Source organism: Carlito syrichta, unplaced genomic scaffold (assembly GCF_000164805.1).
Source record: "Carlito syrichta isolate Samal-C Ts95f unplaced genomic scaffold, Tarsius_syrichta-2.0.1 Scaffold305653, whole genome shotgun sequence".
Lineage (NCBI taxonomy): Eukaryota > Metazoa > Chordata > Mammalia > Primates > Tarsiidae > Carlito > Carlito syrichta.
In genome coordinates, this window is record NW_007249749.1 from 538200 (window position 1) to 559815 (window position 21616).

At 36.7% G+C, this 21616-nt stretch overlaps 1 protein-coding gene across 3 annotated transcripts in view; it reads left to right on the plus strand.

Moving 5' to 3' along the window:
* NDUFAF2 (NADH:ubiquinone oxidoreductase complex assembly factor 2) overlaps positions 1-21616 on the plus strand; it is a 201267-nt gene that overhangs the window by 42271 nt on the left and 137380 nt on the right. For 2 of the 3 annotated variants that reach the window (XM_008062081.2, XM_008062083.2), the window contains exon 2: positions 6377-6424. The exons of the other annotated variant lie outside the window; for it this stretch is intronic. In XM_008062081.2, the coding sequence (XP_008060272.1) occupies positions 6377-6424 (48 nt within the window). The remainder of the gene's footprint in view (positions 1-6376; positions 6425-21616) is intronic. 3 annotated transcript variants of the gene reach the window in all.

Here is a 21616-nt window from a genome sequence, read left to right on the forward strand (position 1 = left end):
GCACCTTGTTGGTGTTAATGTTTATTTTTATTCCACTGTGGTCCGTGAAGGTGCATGGTAAAATTTCAGTCCTTTTAAATTTGCTTATGCTTGATTTACCGCCAAGTATGTGGTTGATCTTAGAGTACGTTTCAGGCGGTGATGAGTAGAATGTGTATTCTGTGGTCTTTGGATGGAGGGTTCTGTAGGTATCAGTTAAGTCCATTTGATCAAGAATCACATTGAGAGTTCGGATCTCATTGCTGATTTTTTGTCCTGATGATTTGTCTAGGGTTGTGAGTAGGGTATTAAAGTTCCCAGCTATGATGGTATTCAAGTCTATATCTTTTTTTAGTTTGCCTAGGAGCTGCTTTATGAAAGTTGGTGCTCATATGTTCGGTGCATATATGTTTAGGATGGATAATTATTGTTGATGGATTGAACCTTTTATCATTATGTAGTGACTTTCTGTATCTTTTTAAATTTTTGATACCTTAAAGAGTATTTTTTCTGAGATTAAGATTGCAACTCCTCCTTTCTTTTGTGTTCCATTCACCTGAAAATTTGTTTCCCATCCTCTTACTTTGAGTCTGTGAGTGTCCTTTCTAGTGAGGTGAGTCTCTTGAAGGCAATAGATTGTTGCCTGGTGATATTTTATCCATTTTGCTATTCTATGTCTTTTCAGTGGTGCATTTAGTCTGTTCACATTCAAACTAATTATTGAAATGTGAGAGTTGATCCCTATCATTTTCTTACAGAGTTGTTGTTCTTCCTATTTGTGTGTTGTCTTTGTTTTGGCTTTAGAGTTGGATCATGTGTGTTTTTAATCTTTTGCCTGTACTCTTGTGAAGAATGTTCTTGTTCTTTTTCCTTTTCTGCTGTGTTCAATACTTTCTTAAGTGTTTCTTGTAGAGGTGGTCTTGTGGCAGTATAGATTCTTAGGGTTTGGATATCTAGGAAAGATTTCAATTCTCCCTCACTGATGAAGGTTAGCTTGGCTGGTTAGGTTATGCTCGGTTGAAATTGTTTATCTTTTAGAGCTTTGAAGATAGGGCTCCAAGCTCTCCTACCCTAGAGGGTTTCTGTAGATAAATCTGCTGCTATTCTAATTGGTCTTCCCTGGTAGGTAGTCTGACCTTTTTTCTCTTGCAGCCTTTAGGATTTTTTCTTTTATACATACTTTGTTTAGGTGAATTATTATGTGTCTGGGAGTTGGTCTTCTCATTTGTAGTCTTGCCGGGGTTCTCTGAATCTCTTGTGTTTGAATTTTTTCATCCTTGATGAGGTGAGGGACGTTTTCTTGAATGATTTCATGAAATGTTTGTTCCAATGTGACCTCTGTTTCTCTCTCTGCCTCAGGAAGGCAAATACTTTTAGGTTTGGACTCTTTTAGTGATCATTCATCTCTTGAAGGTTTTGTTCTGTCTTTTTGAACTTCTTTTCTATGCTTTTGAGAGTTTGGGTTAGTTCTGTGTTTTGGTCATCGAGCTCTGAGATTCTTTCTTCTGCTTGGCTGATTCTGCTTTCCATGCTTATTAGTCTATTATTCATTTCCATCACAGTATTCTTTACTGCTGTTATTTCTGACATCAGCTCCTTCCTATTTTCCTCTTGTCTCTCCTCAATTTTTTAAATTCTCTCTATTAATGTCTTGATGTCTGAGTTTGTTGCATGTGACCAGTCATTATGGGGGCTCTTCATTGTTTGTGTTCCGGAGTCTGTTTACTCAGTATCTGATCTCCCAGGGGTCTGTGTGAGACCTGTATTCTTCTTTTGGTTTTTCTTCATTTGTGCATTTTTTTCCCCTCCCTACTTTTTTCCTTCCCTCCACGTCACCATCTTCTTTAGTTCTCTTATTCAGGAGTAGAGGGATTGCTTTTACTTCTGTTTGTTAAATCTCCTATTCTTCTTATGTATGCCCTCTTTGTTCAATTCTGGAGTTGCACTGTAGGTTGGGGGTGGTCCTTTTTGCACTTTTGAGGTTTACTTAAGTGGGGAGTTGTGATTCAAAAATCTATCTGTACGTCCTGGTATCCGCTGACAGGTGTATGGATAATCTGAGACCCACTTCCCACTACCTTGGAATCTGTCCGTGCAGTGGGGCTATAGGTTTACTCCCTGAAATAAAATGAGGTTAGCAGAGGGAAGAGAATGGAGCAGATAGTGGGGGGGAGAAGTGGGTGGAGAGAGAGAGGAATAAGGGGGGAAACAGACGAGTGTATCAACAAATGGAGAGAGAGACCTAAACTGAAACAGATAAAAACAATAGACCCCGGCTACAGACTAACCAGCTCCCATACAAAAAATATTAAAACATGCAGTGATGCTAACATACAAGCTAACCAACCATCTTATTGGTGTGCTGTTCCTGTATACAAAGATATGGTTTACAGAGAGGAGAAAAGAGAAGAAAAGGAAGAGAAAAAAAGGAACAAAACAATAGAATTGAGTCATTAAACTAACAGAACCAATTGAGCACACTCTGAGACTTTTCGTTTAGGTCTAATATCCTTTCAGCTCTGATTTCTAGCTGTCTTCTCAAGCTGGTAAATTAGTTCATAGTTGTGGTCAATTGCCCCAGCCTGCTGTGAAGGACAGTTCAAGTCACCCTCTGTTCACCACTCAAATCTGGCCCGTGTGTGTTTTTCAAACTTGTTTTTCCCCTTTCGGTGTTGTTACCTTGAATCGCCAGCAGGTGGTGCTATCTCATGTGCTCGCCCCAGAGTGGGTGGAGCCAGTCCGGAGCCAGGCATAGGCGGGAGATGGAAGCCTGCCTCAGGGCATACGGAGGAGACCCACGGCGGCAGGACGTCAAGTTGGCAGCAGAGGTGGCAGCGATCCCAGTAGATCCTGCCTGCAGGGGCTTCAAGGACTGAAGTCGTGGGTCGCCTGAGGCAAGGTGGCGCAATGCACTATGGCTGCCACGGAGGCCATAGCAGCGCGGTTGGCTGTTGTGTCTGCAGCTGCAGTGGCTGTCCAGACTAACGCCATGCCCAGCAGTGGCAACCGCCGAGCTCCGTGTGAAGAGCAGGCTAAATACGTTGGGATCCGCAGCCCCCAGGGAGAGAGCCACAGACCCTCTGCGCTCTCCTTTGCAGAGGGTCTCCTGTTCTTGTTTTTATATATTTCATTTGTAATTTATTTTTTGGTTAATGTTGTGTTGGAGATTCCAATTTATGTGACCACCGTTATGTAGGCTTGCCATTCTTATTTTGAAGTTACAGATATGGGTTAAAGAAAGGATTTAAGGGTGATTCTAGGATTTTTACTTAAGTAATTGCAGTGATAGAATTGTATCCGTTGAAATGGGGAGGCTGCAAGAGGAGCAGAATTGTAGAGGTAAGTCTTGAGTTGTATTTGAGATTTCTATTAGGTATCTAAATAGCAACTTCAGAGAGGAATTGGATAAATGAACCTGGAATTAAGAAAGAATTCTGAGTTTAAAGTATGAATTCGTGCGTTGTCGACAAATTAGATGGCATTTGTAATCATGGAACTAGGTGAGATCACGTAGAGTTGGTGTGGACAAGGAGAAGATGACTAAGCACAGAACTCTGGGGTACTTCTGTGTTAAGTTAGAAATATGGGGAAGAATCAGCAAGGTAGGCTAATAATTGACCCATGAAGTAGAAGGAAAACAAAAGTCAGGTGTCTGAAAACCAGGTAATTTTTTTAAGGAGAAGGGAGGGATAATGTTGTTAAGTGCTACTGAGTTCAAATAAGATGAAAACTTGGAATTGAGAATTGGATTTAGCAATATGGAAGTCACTGATGACATTGACAAAAGTAGTTTTAAATAAAATTATAATTGGTGATATAATACTTTTAAGTTAGTTGTCAATTTGGAGCCCTTAGCATACGAGCAGAATAAAGAAAACTCAAGCAGAGTGGTCTCTAGCTTCCACTTGTTTTAAAAGAACTGCTATCTTTGACCTAATTTTGTATATTGGGTTTCCATACAGTATTTTGGGGGGGGGGGGGTTGGAGTGACTGGCAGTTAAAGGAGTCTGCTCCTAAGCAAATAAATATGCTAACAGTTAGTTTGTAAACCACCATTAAGTAACTTTTTAAATAAGATATTGTTAAGTGTAAATTTTAAAAATATTTTGCTAAATGGAAAGTTTTTGTTTTAATACAGTTTCTATTATTATTTACTTTAATTCTACTATCAAATACAGTACACTTTGATTAGAATCTGTGTGCTTTTTTAGAGTCTCTTAAAGTGAAGTCAAAGCTTTTCTGGGATCTTATGTATGAATTCAGAATCATTCATTTCTTTAAATCCTTCTGACACTTCCAAGCCAAAGTTCACATATTAGAATCTTTCTGTCCTCAGCATTTATAATGATGCCTAACATGTAATAGATATCTAGTTAGTGTTTGTCAAATTGAAGAAAATGGACCCCATGGGGGAGATTTTGGCTTACCTTATCTCATTTCCTTTCTTGCAGTGCTTTTGCTACCCTCTTTCTTAAGCAGCAGAAAAATAAAAAGAAAAGTAGTCCCTTTGAGAATGTAAAAGCCCTTGAGATAGGTTCACTTTAAGCCTAAAAGATTTCCTGGTCATTTTACCTCTAAAATTTGATTTTCTTTTAAAGATGCTATTTCTGAGCTCCCCCATTTCTGTACTAGAAATGAACCTACATTTAGTGACTTTGCCCAGCATTGCCTTCTTTTCTCTTAAGGAATGAGATGTATTTTTGATGCCTGTGTTGTATCTGGAGAGACAGATGATATAATAGAAGGAGAAATAGGCAACCTATCAAAACTAGGACCAGCTTCTACCACTTTCATTCATCTTTTTAGTAAATAGTTATCAAGCATCTTCTGTGTGCCAGATATTTACGAAAAGTTTGTGTGGGTGTTTTAATTACTATACTTTATTTTTTAGAAATGGTATTTTCACAAATTATTTTCCTTTAGATACTAAGATCTACTTTGTAATGAATTAGTAAATACCTTAGTTAATGAGCCAAAAAAAAATATATAATCAAATATAGGCATTTTAAAAATTGATAATGTTTTCCCTCAAACATTGGAGATTGGTATACTCTGTCACTCAAGGTCAAAAGTAAAACTATGAGCTATTGAGAAGGTGTTAAATGTAGAATATTTACATGCTCTGTACATTTTACAAATCTATTTATTTATTAAGACAGGGTCTTGCTGTGTTGCCCAAGCTGATTTCAAACTCTTGGGCTCAGGCAGTCTTTCTGCCAGAGCCTCTCAAGTAGCTGGGACTGTTTGTTTTTGAATAACCAACTTTTATCAAAGCTGAAATACATACAAAATATTTCAAGTCTATGGTAAAATTTATACAGGTGCAGAAAATGTATCTTTAGTAAACAGACTTTTTCACGTAATTGTACTTTGTTAATGGCATGAATTATGGAATAGCAATATGAATGATATTTGGGACACATCATTAGTTGGCATTCATTTCACATGTATTTTCTGTATTTTCCAAAGAACAGTCTCCTCCAAGTCTTCTTTTGCTCACTCAGTCACCTGTATCCAAGACAAATGGTTACTGATAAGACAAATCACACTGATCTCTAAATCCACTTTTTAAAAATTATTAAATATGTAGGGTTAGGTATACCTAAGTCCACTTTTAATAGAGTCACTATATATTTTTCCTTTGTGGATTTTACATAGATAATTTGTAAATTTTAAATCACTTGCTTGACTTTTTTTTTTTTTTTAAGAGAGATGGAGTCTTGTATTGCCCAGGCTGACCTTAAACTTCTGGGCTCTCAGGATCCTTCTACTTCAGCTTCCCAAGTAGCTGGGACTACAGGTACCTTCCTCCATGCCTATCTTGATCTTTAAGTTTTCTACATGAGAGCATTGACTTTGCATTTGTAGTGTTCTATAGTGCAATTTTTAAAAAAACTAGCATAATTTATATTAAAAAGTATTTCTTTCTTTTTTTTTTTTTTGAGTTGAAGTCTCACTCCATCACCCAGGCTAGAGTCCAGTAGCATGCTCACGGCCACCCCAGCATTGACCTGTTGGGCTCCCGCAATCCTTCCACCTCAGCCTTCTAAGTAGCTGGAACTACAGGTGCATGCTACCACGCCTGTCTAATTTTTGATTTATTGTAGAGACTAGGTCTCGCCGAGTTGCCTGGGCTGATCGTGAACCCACAGGCTCAAGCAATCCACTCGCCACTCACCTCAGCCTCCCAAAGTGCTGGGATTACAGGTTAAGCCACCGAACCTGGCAAAAAAGTATTTCTAACTTAAATATGTTTTTATTCTGATTTTATTAGTTCAGAAACCACATAACAATTAGAAACAGAAAGAGAGAAATTATTGTCATTAAAATTTTTAACCTTGTGTGTCTCTGTGTATATATATGTGTGTAACTTTAAGATACTATTATTTCCTCTCAGATGTGGATTGTCAATGTCAATTTGAACGGGTCTACTACTCATTTGCAGGTAAGACAACTGAGATCTGGAGGGATTATGACTAGCCCAAAGCTCCTAAGAACTAAAGCTGTATTTTCCCAGTATGGTTTAACAAAAATGATCTTCAAAGCGATTTGTGGTATACTACTTTTTATTAGGGCATACCACAAAACATACTAATTGACACTTTTTTACAATTTCATACTAATTGATGCTTTCTTTAATACCATTTTTTTGCATATACATGAGCTTACCACATGTCTGCTACCTTTACAGTTTATTTGTTTTTCTTTGGAGAATAATCTTCTATCAATCAGAATCCAATCAAATTTTATAGCTAGTTCACAAAATTATGACAAAAGCAAGGTTTTATAATTGGAGTATTGACAATACCAACAGCAGTAGTCCAAATACTGTGCTATAACTGTGGCACATGTTTATCAACACAAAGGTTTGGTGACTGCAGTATAGTTTCCAGTCAGTTCCTCTTGTAACTAATTTTTCAAATCTGTCTGGCTCTGTTGTGCAATATTCCTTTAACTCTGTATGATTTCAGTGAGATGTTTTCGTTAGGCTTAATGTCCAATGATAACAATAACTAAGACACTGGAAATATTGTGAAAACAATTAATTAATTAAGCTAGAGGAAAGGAAAATGGGTAAAAGCCAGTGTCATAAGTTATTCACTTGAATAACAATTTGTCTAGTTCAAATAAAGGATGATGAAGAAGCTGTTGAAATTCGAATTAAACACCTTTTTTGAGTTCTGTTTGATAACATACCTTTAATCATAAATTGGAAGGTAAGTCATGATAACATTTCAACATGACATTAGATTTCATTAGAAACTAAAAGAATTAAGCAAAATTTATTACTAATAATATTATATTTTTCCTTTTTGAATTATTTTAAAGGTCACCATTTTTCACCCATTAACAAATAAAAATTTTTCAGGATCTCCCTTTTCATTCTTACCTTTAATGTACTTGGATTCCCTTCTTTTTATATTTCTTTTGTATATGTTTATGAAAGAACAAAAATTTTAAGCTGCGTAAAATAGCTGCCTCTAAATGTGGTGTTACCATCTTGGAGAAAGGTTTACTCTCCTAAATTTTGGTTCTTTGACCACCTTCCAGCTGTCCGATTAAATTATTGGCAACCAAGTACTTAGTTTGAAGCAGAAACTAATTTGAAGAATAAAGATGAAGAAATCATTGTCATTAACATTCTTAAACTTGTGTGTCACTGTATATTTATGTGTGAAGCTTAAAATACCGTAATTTCCTCCCAGATATATATCCTATAAAACAGGTTTTCAGTGTGTTGAGAGCAAATAAAATTTTATAAGCCTATTTCACATATTTATTAAAGAAAAAGAATTTGTTGCCTCCTAGCCAACAAGTAGTACCAACCTATGTCTTTTCTTTTACGGGATAGGAAACAAATTTTTAAACCATAGGAGTCTCAAAAAATGTGTCTGGGCCAGGTTTGGAGGCAGGAAAATTAAATTTGTAGCCGCTGTTTAAAATGTCTAGAAGCTAATGTATTCAGGAACATTTTGGACAACTCTAAACTTGCATGAATAAAAAAAATCTAGATCTTTAATTTTGGTAATGGTAATTGTAATTGGTAACATTGGCAATGTCCTTTGAAAAGCATACTGAGGGAACAAAAAATTTTAATAATCAATTTCATTTTTTTTCTTTCTAGTATGTATTATAGAGGATTTTAAATGATATCTGGTTTTGAAAATTATGAAATAAGGTATGTGAAAACCCCCAATTGTTTCAGCAATAAGAAATAATTGGTGTTTGGGAGCTATAGTAGCTTCATGACCTTTAACAACATTATTTTTCTTTAATATGTAGAATAGGCTTATAAAATTTCATTTGCTCTCAATATGCTGAAAACCTATTTTTATCCTATTGATAGGCAAGAATGTTGGAATTGGAGACTCACCTAACAAAGACTTTGGCTATTAATGAGTAAAATGTTGCAGAAGTTTCAGTCATGTGCTCCCTCCAAAGCGAAAGATATTGTGACACACCTCTAATATGCTATCAAGTACAAACCACGTACCATGTTTGAGAAAGTGAAATTTGAACGCTTTGAAGCTACATTTTCTAATGTAGCAGATTGTATGTATTTCAAATCCTAGCAGACTGATGAAAGTAGAATGGAAATAATGACAAGTTACCTCAGAGGGATAAGGAGCATAAAGGGATCCAAATATATTTTCCATAGAGCAGTCTTCCCACTAGATATTAATGTAGGTTGATGAGATAATTTTAAAATGCAAATACCCCTTGGAAGGAGTGATAGTTAATTCATACTTTGATCTGCATTCATCATTAAGGATAACAATATCAAGTTAAGATTGGGAGTTGTTTTAGAAGGTTAAGAAGAGAGCGGCTCTTCTTCCTGCTTATTTGTGAGACTTATTTCTATGATGTGGGAGACTTTTAAGATATAGGAGGAATGAAGAGCCATAAAGGGGGGGAGATATTTGGAAATTGAAGTAGAATGGTCAAAGATAGACCTTGCAGTTTTGTTCAGAGTCCTGGTAGCATGTTCCTGAAAATCGCCTTTCTTTTTGGCAGCACAGTCTTCTATATGTCCTTACAGAATCTCAGGCCCCACCCCAGACCTACTGAATCAGAATATTTATTTTCTCGAGACCCACAGGCAATTCACATGTACATTAAAGTTTGAGAAGCACTGCTCTAAGTGACTGGTATCATAGTTAAGCAATTGTAGTTAGTTTAGAGTGCATCCCTTCTGCACTTTATTTTGATCTTTCCAGTCCAGGCTACTTCAGTCTCTTATGTTTTTGCTTATTGGTATGTATCAGATACCTGTAGAGAAATGGAAAGAAAGAAGAGAAGAAGATATGCTAAGGAATATACTACCTAAAAGAGGATAGTGGAATGTCAGATTTTTTTCATCACCTGTCTTTAGAAGATGATCATATGGTAAAAGATTTTTTTATGTACAACTCTTCAGAAGATGTTCCCTGTGAGTTCAGAGGGCCTCTCATATAAGAAAGTGGAATTCTTATTATGTCTTGTAAATATATAGTAGTATTCTCATAGTACTAAATACTGGTGTTATAGTGTATTTGCAAGGGCTGACACCTTCCATTCAGATGACTATTCTGCTGCTTACAAGTGTTCTGTCTGTGGCTGATGTGAGGAAAGAAGCCGACTTCTAATATTTCATTAGTAAATTCCAAGCAGTATCTAATTCTAATGGTATCTTTGGCTGCTTCCCTTCCTCCTAAAGTAAAAATGATGGCTATTTCCATGATTATACCACACTTTAAAACTTCTGATCCCTCTGCTTACCTCTTAATGTCATTGTATCATGAGTTGTAAATAAATCCATTAATGGTGTTCAATGTTGAGAACAATGACAAGTTATGGGCTTGGTATATTAGGGCTAATTTATGATTTCAACTAATAGATGATTCGTGAGAATAAAGTAACAATTCCTATGACTTTTCTGCCATTAAACTATCTTAGAATTTATTCTTACAAGTAGCTTCAAAAAACATATTTGGAACTAACATGAAGCAGTATTTTACCTCTTCTTTTATTTGCCCATTTCTATGTTACTAGTTTCTGAATCCAGAGAACATGAGTCATTTTCAGCCAACACATCAGCATTCACACAACTTACAATAACATCTTTGCAACAAAGCCCTATAAAAAAGAGAAAATATTTGCAAATCCTATACTAAGGGTCTGTTATCCACAATATATAAAGAACTCTTACAACCCAGTGATGAAAAGACTAATAACTAAATCTTAAATTGGATGATGGTCTTAAATAGACATCTCTCCAAATAAGATACACAAATGATCAAAAAGCCCATGAAAGGATGTTCAACACCATTAGTCATTAGAGACATACAAATAAAAAAAGATACCACTTCATACCCACTATGATAACTATGAAAGTAATAATAAGTGATAGCAAGGATATGGATAAATTAGAGCCCGCAGCGTTACTGGTGGGAATGTAAAATGGTGGAGTTGCTATGAAAACAGTTTGCTGGCTCCTCAAAAAGTTAAGCATAGAATTACCATGTGAACCTACAATTCCACTCAAAGATATATGTTCAAAAGAATTGAAACAGGTACTCAATCAAATGCCTATGTGAATGTTTATAGATGCACTATTCACAATAGCCAAAAGGCAGAAACAACCTAAGTGTCTATTGACGGATGAATGCATAAATAAAATGTGGTGTATACATACAATAGAATATTACTCAGCCATAAAAAAGAATGAGGTACTTATTTATACATGCTGTAGCATGCATGATCCTGTCAATATGCTATGCTAAGAAGGCAGACACAAAAGGCACATATTGTATGATTCTACTTATATGAATTGTCCAGGATAGGTAAATTCATTGATACAGAAACAAATTGCCAGAGTTAAGGGGAAGGATGAACAAGGAGAGGTTGTTTAATGGTTACAGAGTATTCTTTTGGAGTGATGAAACTATTTTAGAACTAGATAGAGGAGGTGGTTCTGAACATTGTGAACATACTAAATGGCACTGAGTTGTATACTTTAAAATAGTAAATTTTGTTCTGTGAATTTTACATCAATTAAGAAAAATAGTGAATTACACCAGTACATGGGGTTAATGTCAATATTAGTGTCTTCAAATACATTATATTTTGGAGAACATTTGCTATGGAATCAGAGTACTTTATTATGGAATTTAGAGAAAGGTCTCAAAAAATTAAGTGTCCTATTATTTTGCTTTGTTGTATGGCTTGGTTTTTGTTATTTGTGTCTGTCTTTCACCTTTTACAAAGTAGAAAAGCAAACAATATTTGCTTTTGAAAAAATTTTCTTTTTTGTCTGCAATTTGCATAATGATTTTTGATGGACAAAATAAAATGTTAGAAGATAGTATAATAGAGAAATTAGAATTGTTGTAATTGAAAGCATACTAATCATCGGCCCAACAAACAAGATGAACAAGGGAATTAAAAAAACTTTAAGTCTTTGGAGCTTCTTTTTGATGGGAGAAGAGTAGATTTAATGTTTATTTGCCACATATGGTTTCATTAAAAGCACTTGAGTTTTTTTTTTTTCTCTGTCCCATTTCAGGCTTTACACTTAAGTAAATCCAGTCTCCCACCAGATCTACCAGTTTCTATGTGTACTGTTCATTCAGAGGTTCTCTCTCCACACTTTCTAAACTATATTATTCATGTTAGGAAATGCTTTCTTTAGAAATTAGTTTATTTTATGTTTAGCATCAATGGTATGTTGATAGCAAAACAAACATATCAAAATAGGAATCATAATTATCTCTAATGACAATGAAATTAAAGAGTCAGACTTAACCTGAAATGGAAACACACTGCTTCCTTCATGTTAGCCCTTTTGGACTCTTACCTGCCTTTTTGTCGTGTACACTAGAAATTTTCATCTGGCTCCATGGTGATGGTGTATCAGTTAGACATATGAACAGTGACCATTGGAGATAAAGCACGTGGAACACGTAGCATGTTTTGTGAAATATCTTGTTTTAGGTTATCTATTAATAAAATCTTCACTCTTATTAATATAATACTGATTGTATAATTAGAGTGAGAGTTACTGCTAATAGAGAATGAGCTGTAGAGTGACTGGAAACTACAGAGCAACTTAAGCTTAAGAGAGAGAACATTGGAGTGAGCCAGAGGAGCAAAATATGATTTCTGGTCCACTTCTTTCTCTTATTCTTCTGTGAATCATTACCATATCATACCATGGCCTTTTTCTAGCAGCAGACTCTCTTTGGGCGTCCAGCCACCATATGATACTATTCCTGAAGGTTCTATTCTTACTCTCCTTCCTTGGCAGAAGCACCCCAGGGAGGGAGCCAACTCGAGTTCCCCTTTCCCAATTACCTTCTAACTATTTCTTCTATCTCACATCCCCAGCTATTCCCCTCAAGGCTTTTCTCTGTCTAATAAGTCCAGATGGGCCCAACCTCCTTATACTTTTACTTTTAGGTTATATTTGTCTTTCTATATCTTTAATGAGCTCTTCCCTATTTCACATTTCCCTGTGCTTAAAATGATTGGGAGAATGCAAAGAATGACTTGCCTGTATAACTTTTAATTCTGAAGGGAAAAAAACCATTGTGAAGACTGTGCACCAACATATACAGACTCATAATTCATTGTGCTCATGTGCTGTGTACTCTCCATTAATATTTTGCAGGGTTGCACAGAACTTATTTTTTTTTTAATTTGTGCTGTTCTAATAGACTTGTAAGAGATAATTCAGTTGGTCTTTTAGATAGTGAATCTTTTCTAAATATAGTTTGATTGGAAGTCATGTCTGAGAAAATATTCTATCACTTTAGATAGTTAGCAAAATCTTAATGCCTTGTGACGAATGGCTTAATAAATAAAAAGATGTCAGAATTTCTATTATTATACTAGGAAATATTTTTACACGGCAGACATTGTTCCTTTTGTTGCATTCTCTTTTAGGTACTAACCTCAGGATTTGGCATCTCAGGCATCATCTGTGTCCCTGATCAAACCTTTCTATGTGATCATCATATATAACACAGGAGTGTTACTAGACCAATGCCAACTGAGATTACACCTAAAAAATGAGACAGAATAACAAACCTTGCTTTTTTTTTTAACCTGTCCTCTAAAACTGGTATCCTCATATTTCCTTTGTAGCTGGTCTAAGGATTTACTTGGGAGAGGGTGGACAGGATTGATAGGAAGACCGAGTGGAGGTGTGGGGTGGTGCAAGCTGCCTGACTGGCTCAGCTCCAGCAGTAAGCAAGCACTGGCTAGGAAAAGCAGTGAGGAAGGACCGACCTGGACAGTATTGTCAGAAAGTGCAAGTGGAACTTAGAGAACTAAAAGGAGCATCTCAACTCCATTTTGTTCATATATCATAAGATCACTTACTAACTATAAGCACAATATAGGTCTCCTTTTAGTTTCCTACTCTGTGAGTCTTCTCTGCATCTAGGTTAAGATAAGAAATATAGTTTTACTTTACTATATCACTCACTTCTTTGTCAGATCAAGCAAGGAAAGTATTCAGCTTTAACTCCTTTAGGGTCTTAAGTAGTCATATTTTCTTCTTATTCTGATTTAAGATTATTAAAATCTTGAAAATGTGATTTTACATTTTAGAATCTATTTAAATCAATGTGTAAGTTCAAGGGCATTGGAATCAGTATAATTTATGGTTCTCTTTTCCTCTCAGCATGAATAACTTCAAATTCAGCGAAGTGTTGCGTTGGCTTTTCTTACCCGAATGGTATACTTATCTGATTCACTTCAATAGTTGCCTATTTTCCCTTTCAAAAATGTCTGTTCTCTCACCAGGAGACCAAAACATTGTGCAGATGTACAGTTGGATACAATGATGCCAATATAATATATGCACTGTTCAATAATTTATTTTGTATCTGGAGTGATGCATCTGTTTCCTTCTTGTGGGAGGGGGTTTGAGCTTCATTTCGATGTCATTTTAGGTACTGGTCCAATTCTTCCATCCAGTTAACCAAAAATGAAAATTTCCATCTGTTCAATTGCCATTCAGAGGAATGTTTTATCTCTGAGGCACATTATGACAACTAAAATTGACAGCATAATCTGTCTGACTTTTTTTCTCTTTTATTCCCTCTTCAGAGTCTCTTGAGCTTTAACAAGAGACAGTTCTTTTTTATAGCTGCCTAAGATTACAGGACTTACTCTTTCTTCTCTGTAGTAACTGTAGAGCAATAGAGCATGAATGGCTGTCTACTATTCACTACTTGATTATATATTTTTTTCTGTCCATTAGTGACTCTACAGGAAATATACTTGTTAGCATGCTATTAGCAGAACAATGCAAACATAGCATTCTCTTTCTATAAGAGTAAATGTCTGCCAGTACTATTTGGCATTCTATTGAATGCACAGATTCCTTCCAATTGACGTTTGGAAGGTACAGTTACAGGCTGATTTTTATTGATCATTATGTACTTTAGAAAACTGGCTAAGGAGGCCTTTGGAATATATGGCTTCTAAAGTTTTTTTTAACTCTTTTCTTAGAAACCTAAGAATATTTCTAAAATAAGTTCTGTAGATGAAATGGCTAAAATAATTATTTTAAAAATACTATTAATATTCCCATTTAAGTTAACACCTCCCCCCCCAAACAGAGAGAGAGTGCACATACTCCTTCTATTTATTAGTCAGGGAAGATTTTTTTGGTACAGAATAAAACAAGGTCCTCTTCATCTAATGAAAGATTACATCCTTGAGACAGCATGATTAGGATAAAATAACTAAATTTTGTAACAATCTCCTATGTAAAGTATAAGCAGTACACCAAAGCTCCACCTATGCTGATCCTTAGAAAAAAAAATTATATGGGTAGCTAGGTTTCTTTGAAAAATCTATACTTTTAATAAACATCTTAGATGCCTTTATGCTTTCCTGTCTTTTCTTTAATTAAATTTTATTTTATTATAGAAATGTGGGGTACAAGTAAGGATTAACTACACAAGTAGGCTGCAGCCAGGTAAAGTTTGGGCCTCCAACAGGCCCTCACTCTTCTGGTATAGGACCCTTTGTGTTGTTGTATGCCCTCCTTTCCCTGGCAGTGCCCAGTGACTGCTGATTCCTCCCTTGGGCTAATGTGATTAACGTTCAGGGCCCACTTATGAGTGGGTATTATGCGGTATTCAGTTCTTTGTTTCTGTGATAGATCACTAAGTATGATGGTCTCCAACTCCATCTCATTTGCTGTGAAGTCCATGATTTTGTTCTTTGTGGCTGCATAATACTCCGTCATGTATATGTTCCATATATCTTGTTCACTTTCAGTCGGCAGTGGGGTTAATTCTGTGTTTTTGCTATGTGAGTACTGCAGCAATAAACGTGTGTGCAGGTGTCTTTTTGGTAGAACGATTTATATTCTTCCACGTATATTCTCAGGAGAGGAATTGCTGAGTCATATGGAATGTCAATTTTTAGTTCTTTTAGGGATTGCCACACTGCTTTCCATAGAGGTTAAATGAGCTTGCACGCCCATCAACAATGTAGAAATCTTCCCTTTTCTCTGCACCAGTGCCAGCATCTGTTGTTTTTTGATTTATTCATGATGAGCATCCTTACTGAAGTTAGGTGGTATCCCATTGTAGTTTTGATTTGCATTTCTCTGATGATTAGAGGCTGAGCATTTCATGTAACTATTGGCTTCTTGTATGTCTTCTTTTGAAAAGTGTCTATCCATGTCCTTTGCCCACTTTTTAATGGGGTTGTTTTGTTTTTGTTTTTGTTTTTGTTTTTTCACTTTGAGTTCCTTATAGATCCTGGATGTTAGGCCTTTTTCAGATACTAATTTGCAAATATTTTTTCCCATTCTGTGGGTTGTCTCCCCACTCCCTTGATGGTCTCTTTTGCTATGCAAAAGCTTTTCTGTTTGATGAGGTACCATTTGTCTATCTTAGCTTTTATGGCATTCACTTTTGGGGACTTAGCCAATAATTCATTGCCTACTCCGTTGTGCATAAGGGTGTCTGTTGCCTGCGTTTTCTTCTAGAATTCTTGTAGTTTGGAGGTGTTACATTAAGGTCTTTGGTCCATTTTGAGGTGATTTTTGTATATGGTGATGTAGGGGTCCAGTTTCATTTTTCTGCATATGGATAGCCAGTTTTCCCAGCACCATTTGCTAAGTATGGTCTCCTTTCCCTGGTGCTTGTTACTGGCTTTGTCGAGGATGAGTTGGTTGAGACACCAAGTTTTTGCCTCCAGAATCTCTGTCCTGTTCCACTGGTCTATGTGCTTTTTTTGGTTACTGTTGCCTTGTAGTAAAATTGAAAGTCTGGAAGTTTGGTACCTACCGCTTTGTTCTTTTTGCTGATGATGGTTTTGGCTATTCATGTTCTTTTTTGTTTCCATATTAATTTCTGTATTGTCATTTCCAGGTCTGAGAAAACATGTTGGCAATTTGATGGGTATTGCATTGAATCTGTAGATTGCCTTGGGTAGGGCGGACAGCTTGACAATATTGATTCTTTCAATTCATGAGCATGGAATGTTTTTCCATTTGTTTGTATTATCCTTGATTTCTTTGAGCAGTGTTTTGTAGTTCTTGTTGTAAAGACCTTTCACCTCTCTGGTTAGGTGAATGCCAAGGTATTTCTTTGTGTGTGTGTGTTGTGGGGGTGTTGGGAATGGGATTGTGCTTTTTATTTGGTTCTCTACCTGCTTGTTGCTGGTATATAGAAGTGCAACTATCTTTTGCACATTGATTCTGTATCCTGAGACTTTACCAAAGTCGATTATAAGGTGAGGAAGCTTTTGAAAGACTTCCTAGAGTCTTCAAGATACAGAATGATTTCATCTGCAAAGAGGGCTATTTCCTGTCTTCTTGAAGAGATTGTATGATGGTTTATGAGGGGGGACTTCCAAAAAATTGGAGTTATCCTTTGGAGATGTGCCCCTTGTAATACAGGCTTCTCCTGCTAAGTAAGTGTTCTAGGAATTGACTGGCATCATTATACCAGCTAGCGTTGTTGTAAGAAGCTGCATTTGGCTTCAGTGAATTTTTTTGGAGATTCTTTCAGCACATCTGCCCATTTCATAATGGGTGATTTACCAGCGCACTTGCCCACACTGCACTGAGCGGTCAGCAGTTTTTGACCCAAAATGGCATGACCCCCAAGCCCTCCACTCCCTGTCTCCTGGTCTCATCCCAACCCCAATGGACTCCCCCCGCCCCCGCCAATGAAAAAAGTTCTTAAAGGGAGAAAGTTTGCCAATGTGGAAGAGGTAAAACCAAAAATGGCAGAAGCACTAAAAGGCATCAGAATTGATGAGTTTTAAAACTGTTTTGAGCAGTGAAAAAGGCATTTCAAAACTGTTTTGAGCAATGGAAAAAAGCAAATCAATAGGTGCACTACATCAAATGGAGAGTACTTTGAAGGTGACATTTAAACATGTAAGAATAAATACACAATTAAAAAAAAAATTCCATTTGGGAGGGTCCCCCCTCATATTTTGAAGCTTTGTGAGTAGTAGATGAGTATATAAAGGCATTGACATGTACTAAGTGTTCAGGAAATTGTAGACACTATTATTATCACCATCTTCATCATTATTTTCATCAACCATTTGAGGTACATTTTTGCTGGTTAATATAGCTAGTAAGTGACAGAGTCAGGATGTAAACGTGGTCCTTCCCATTCCAAAATTCATGTTCGTTTCTTTTACTATTATGTCTTCTATAGAGGCAGGCCATATTACACACTGAAGAAAAAGATAACATGGACTAGATTTTTGAAAGATGGAGGTTGCATTTATAGCATCTGAGACTTTGTATGAACTGCCTTCCTTGTCTCTCTTACAAGTTTTTCCTCTTTTATTGTTTATTTTCTTAATGTGTCTTCTCTTTAATTTTCTTCATTCTTGCTGTTTGTGTCCTTGTACATTATCATTTCTAGGGCCATGTACATCTTTTACTGTGATCTTTACTACTAATCCATGTCTGTTTCTTTAACATCATGGTTTACAGTGATTTCCTACATTTTGTTAAAAGTCTTTAACAATGTATTTTTTAGATCGTAGAATATTTTTAGGTGTTACAAGGTAAAACCACTCTGATGCCAAATAAGTTTGGGGAACAATTTGTTTAGTAGAGTTAAATAGGTTCTCTAACAAAATGCCGTACTTCTTGGAGCTTTTAATTTGCTGTTGTGGACTGGGAATCCCTAACAGGGAAAGTAGGGGTATAGTGGGCAGGATATGATATGTAACATCTCCTAAACTAATTTAAGCAATGAATCTCCACCTTCCCCCATCAGAGCATCTCTAGAGATTAATCCATTGGCCCGAATGGATTTATAGCAGTGATAATTAGAAAATTCTGGATCCATGACATTGGAATTAAACTAAATTAATTGAAGTAAAGGGTGTTTTAAGTTTCAAGATTTCTAGGACCTACCCCAGCCTTACTAATACAACCTCAGAGAAGTGAGGTGAATGTTCCCTAGTTTTTCTCTTTTTCCATCTCTTAAGTGGTTAGAACTCTATTCTCAGCTAATTACTAGTCTTCCTGGACATCTTCTTCAAGCTATGGAATTCTCTCCTGGCTTCAGTGATGACTGCTGTAAAGCATATTAAATCTGTTCTCTCTATTTTCTGATTTCGGACACTTAAAGACAGCAGCTTACAATCAGATATTTATTAATGAGACCTCAGACTCATCATCTTGAAATTGAAACTAATTATTCCCTTCCTCAAAACACACACACACACACACACACACACGCACTGCATCTCCTCCAGCATTTTCTGTATTAGTAAATGATACAGTGGCCACCATTAATAAAAAAAAAAAGCAACAGATGCTGGCGAGGATGCAGAGAAAAAGGAATGCTTCTACGCTGCTGGGGGACTGCAAACTAGTGCATCTTCTTTGGAAGACAGTGTGGCGATTTTAAAAGAACTAAGCATTGACCTTCCATATGACCCAGCAATCCGCCTACTGGGAGTTCCAGAGGAACTGAAATCATTTTACAAAAAAGATACCTGCACACACATGTTTATTGCAGCACTATTCATAATAGCAAAAACATGGAACCGACCATGCTGCCCATCGAAACTGGACTGGATAAAAAAAATGTGGTACATTTACACAATGGAATATTTTGCAGCCATAAAGAAGGACAAACATAAGGACTTTGCAGCATCCTGGATGGATTTAGAGTCTGTCATACTCAGTGATCTATTACAGAAACAAAGAACAGAGAATCACATGTTCTCACTTATAAGAAAACCCCGAACATTTACCATAATACTATAAGAAAGGGATTGGCAGTAGTGGGATACTACTGGGGTGGGGGTAGAGAGAGATACAACATCAATAAGTATACCTGATCTCAAACCAGGCAAAGCGGGGACCAGAGGGAGGACCAAACTTTACCTGTACGATGACAACTTGTATACCTAATGCTGGATTGTACCCCACATCTTTAAAATAAAATTAAAAATTAAAAACTAAATAATACCCACCTCTAACTAAATGTCCAAGTCAGAAACTTGAGAGTCAGACATGACTCTTTCTGACTTATTCCTGGCGTTTCTTCAATCACCTGCCAATTACATTGTCTAACTGGTTCTTGAATCCTTCTGTTTCTATCCTTACTATCTTACCTTGGTCTAGGCTTTTGTCACTTTCTCCTAAACTATGATTGCTTCTTACTTGATTTTCTACCTTCATCCATGTTTTCCTCTAATCAGGCTCCATTCTCTGGTCTTAGTGATGTTTCTAAATTTCAGATCTGATTATTTCACTGTGTTACTTTAATTCAGTGACTTCATATCATTCTTATGATTAAATCCAAGCTGCTGAATTTTTTTTTTTTAAGATGTGGGATATAATTCAGGGTTAGGTATACAGATGATCATTATGCAGGTACCCTTGTTGATGAGGTGTGCCCCTCCCTCCCCTGGCAGTTTCCTTCAACTGCCAGTCCCATCCCCTTCCCCTGGCAGTTTCCCATGACTACCAACCCCTTTCTTACAGTATTAATGATAATTGTTCAAGGTCCGCTTATGAGTGAGAACATATGGTACTTTGCTGTTTGTTTCTGTGATAGGTCACTGAGTATGATAGACTCTAAATACATCCAAGTTGCTGCGAAGTTCATGTTTGTCCTTCTTTATGGCTGCATAATATTCCATTGTGTATATGTACCACATTTTTTTTATCCAGTTCAGCTTCTACCAGCTTCGGCCAGCATAGTTGGTTCCATGTTTTTGACAAGCTGTTGAATTTAAGAATCATTTTACAGGATCAGATCCCCGCTTGTCTGACACATATTATCTCACTCTATTCATCCCTTTGCTCTCTAGCCTTCAGCCCATTGGAGAGTCTTCAGTTCCTTTTCTGTGTTTCATGATAGACCTTTGTACACACGTTTTCCTTGCTTCTAACTGCTTTCAACCCTTCTTTATATCTAACTTCTCATCCTTTACCTCTCATTTAAACACATCTTCTCCAGGGAGACCTTCCTTACTTTCTAGACCAGGTCAGACTCCTCTGCTTTATGTTCTCATAATGCTTTCTTGTTCTTGCCTCCCTACTCTTGATTGTCATTATTTCTTATTTTGGTGGTCGCTTTTAACTTTGGGCCTGCTATGGTAGATGCTGTTATTAGCCTTCTATTATACATTCGTCCTTTCTTTTTCAGTAAAATGAATTTGAATTTTTAGCAGAGCATATTGCCAGATAGAAAATGACTACATTCCCTCTTTTCTCTTGTCGTTAGGTTTGGCCTTACAGTTAAATTTTGGGAAATGAGATGTAATTTGAGTGTGACTTCTGTAATGTATCATTAAAGAAAAAGGGCGTTCTCTTCTTTGCCCCTTCCTCTTTATCCTCTTGCTGACTGGAGTGTGACTGTGCTGGCCATCCTGGGTCATGAAATGGTACTTTAAGGACAACTACTCAGTTGGAGAGAAAGAGCCTGAATCCTCTACCACTGCGGTCTATCACCACATGAGCCCTGAACTTTTGACCTCCATATTTCCTCGATGTGAAAGCAAAATAAACATCTATCTTGTTTAATCTAGTGTTATTTACTTCATTATATATTTTCATTCTCTTGAAACAGCTGCTCTTCATCTGAGGCTTTTCTCATGTTTTGATAATTCTGTACTTTATAAGCCTCACCAGGAGACATAGCCCTCCTCTCTTAGCAGAAGAACTGTTTACCCACTCCCCCCGCTTCCTTCGTTGAAGAGATATGGACATATGATCTAGACTCAGCCAAAGGGAAGTATCTGCCTCACTTTTGAATTCATGAGTTAGTAATACAAATAATGGTGGCAGCAGGTAATTTTTCCTGGCAGTGCTTATGGTTGGGTAGGGGGCCAACCATAGGTTGGTTTTGGGGGAGGGGTCCACAGAGTCTCACGCTTGAAGCATCATCTGTTATTTAGTGCCAGTGAGATTAGCAGTGCAAACTGTAGCATCTATGCTTGGTATAGATGGAAGTCTTCACTGCCATAAGGTAGACTTCACTGAACTAGTTCTGTGTCATCATTTTAGATGGTTTCCTTTCTTATTTCATAGCGTTTGGCCCTGTTTCTTCAGCCTCTCAACAATTCCATGAGCTATCCAACATTTTCTACTTGGTTTAAACTAAGCCAAGGTTTCTATTGCACACAGTTAAAATCC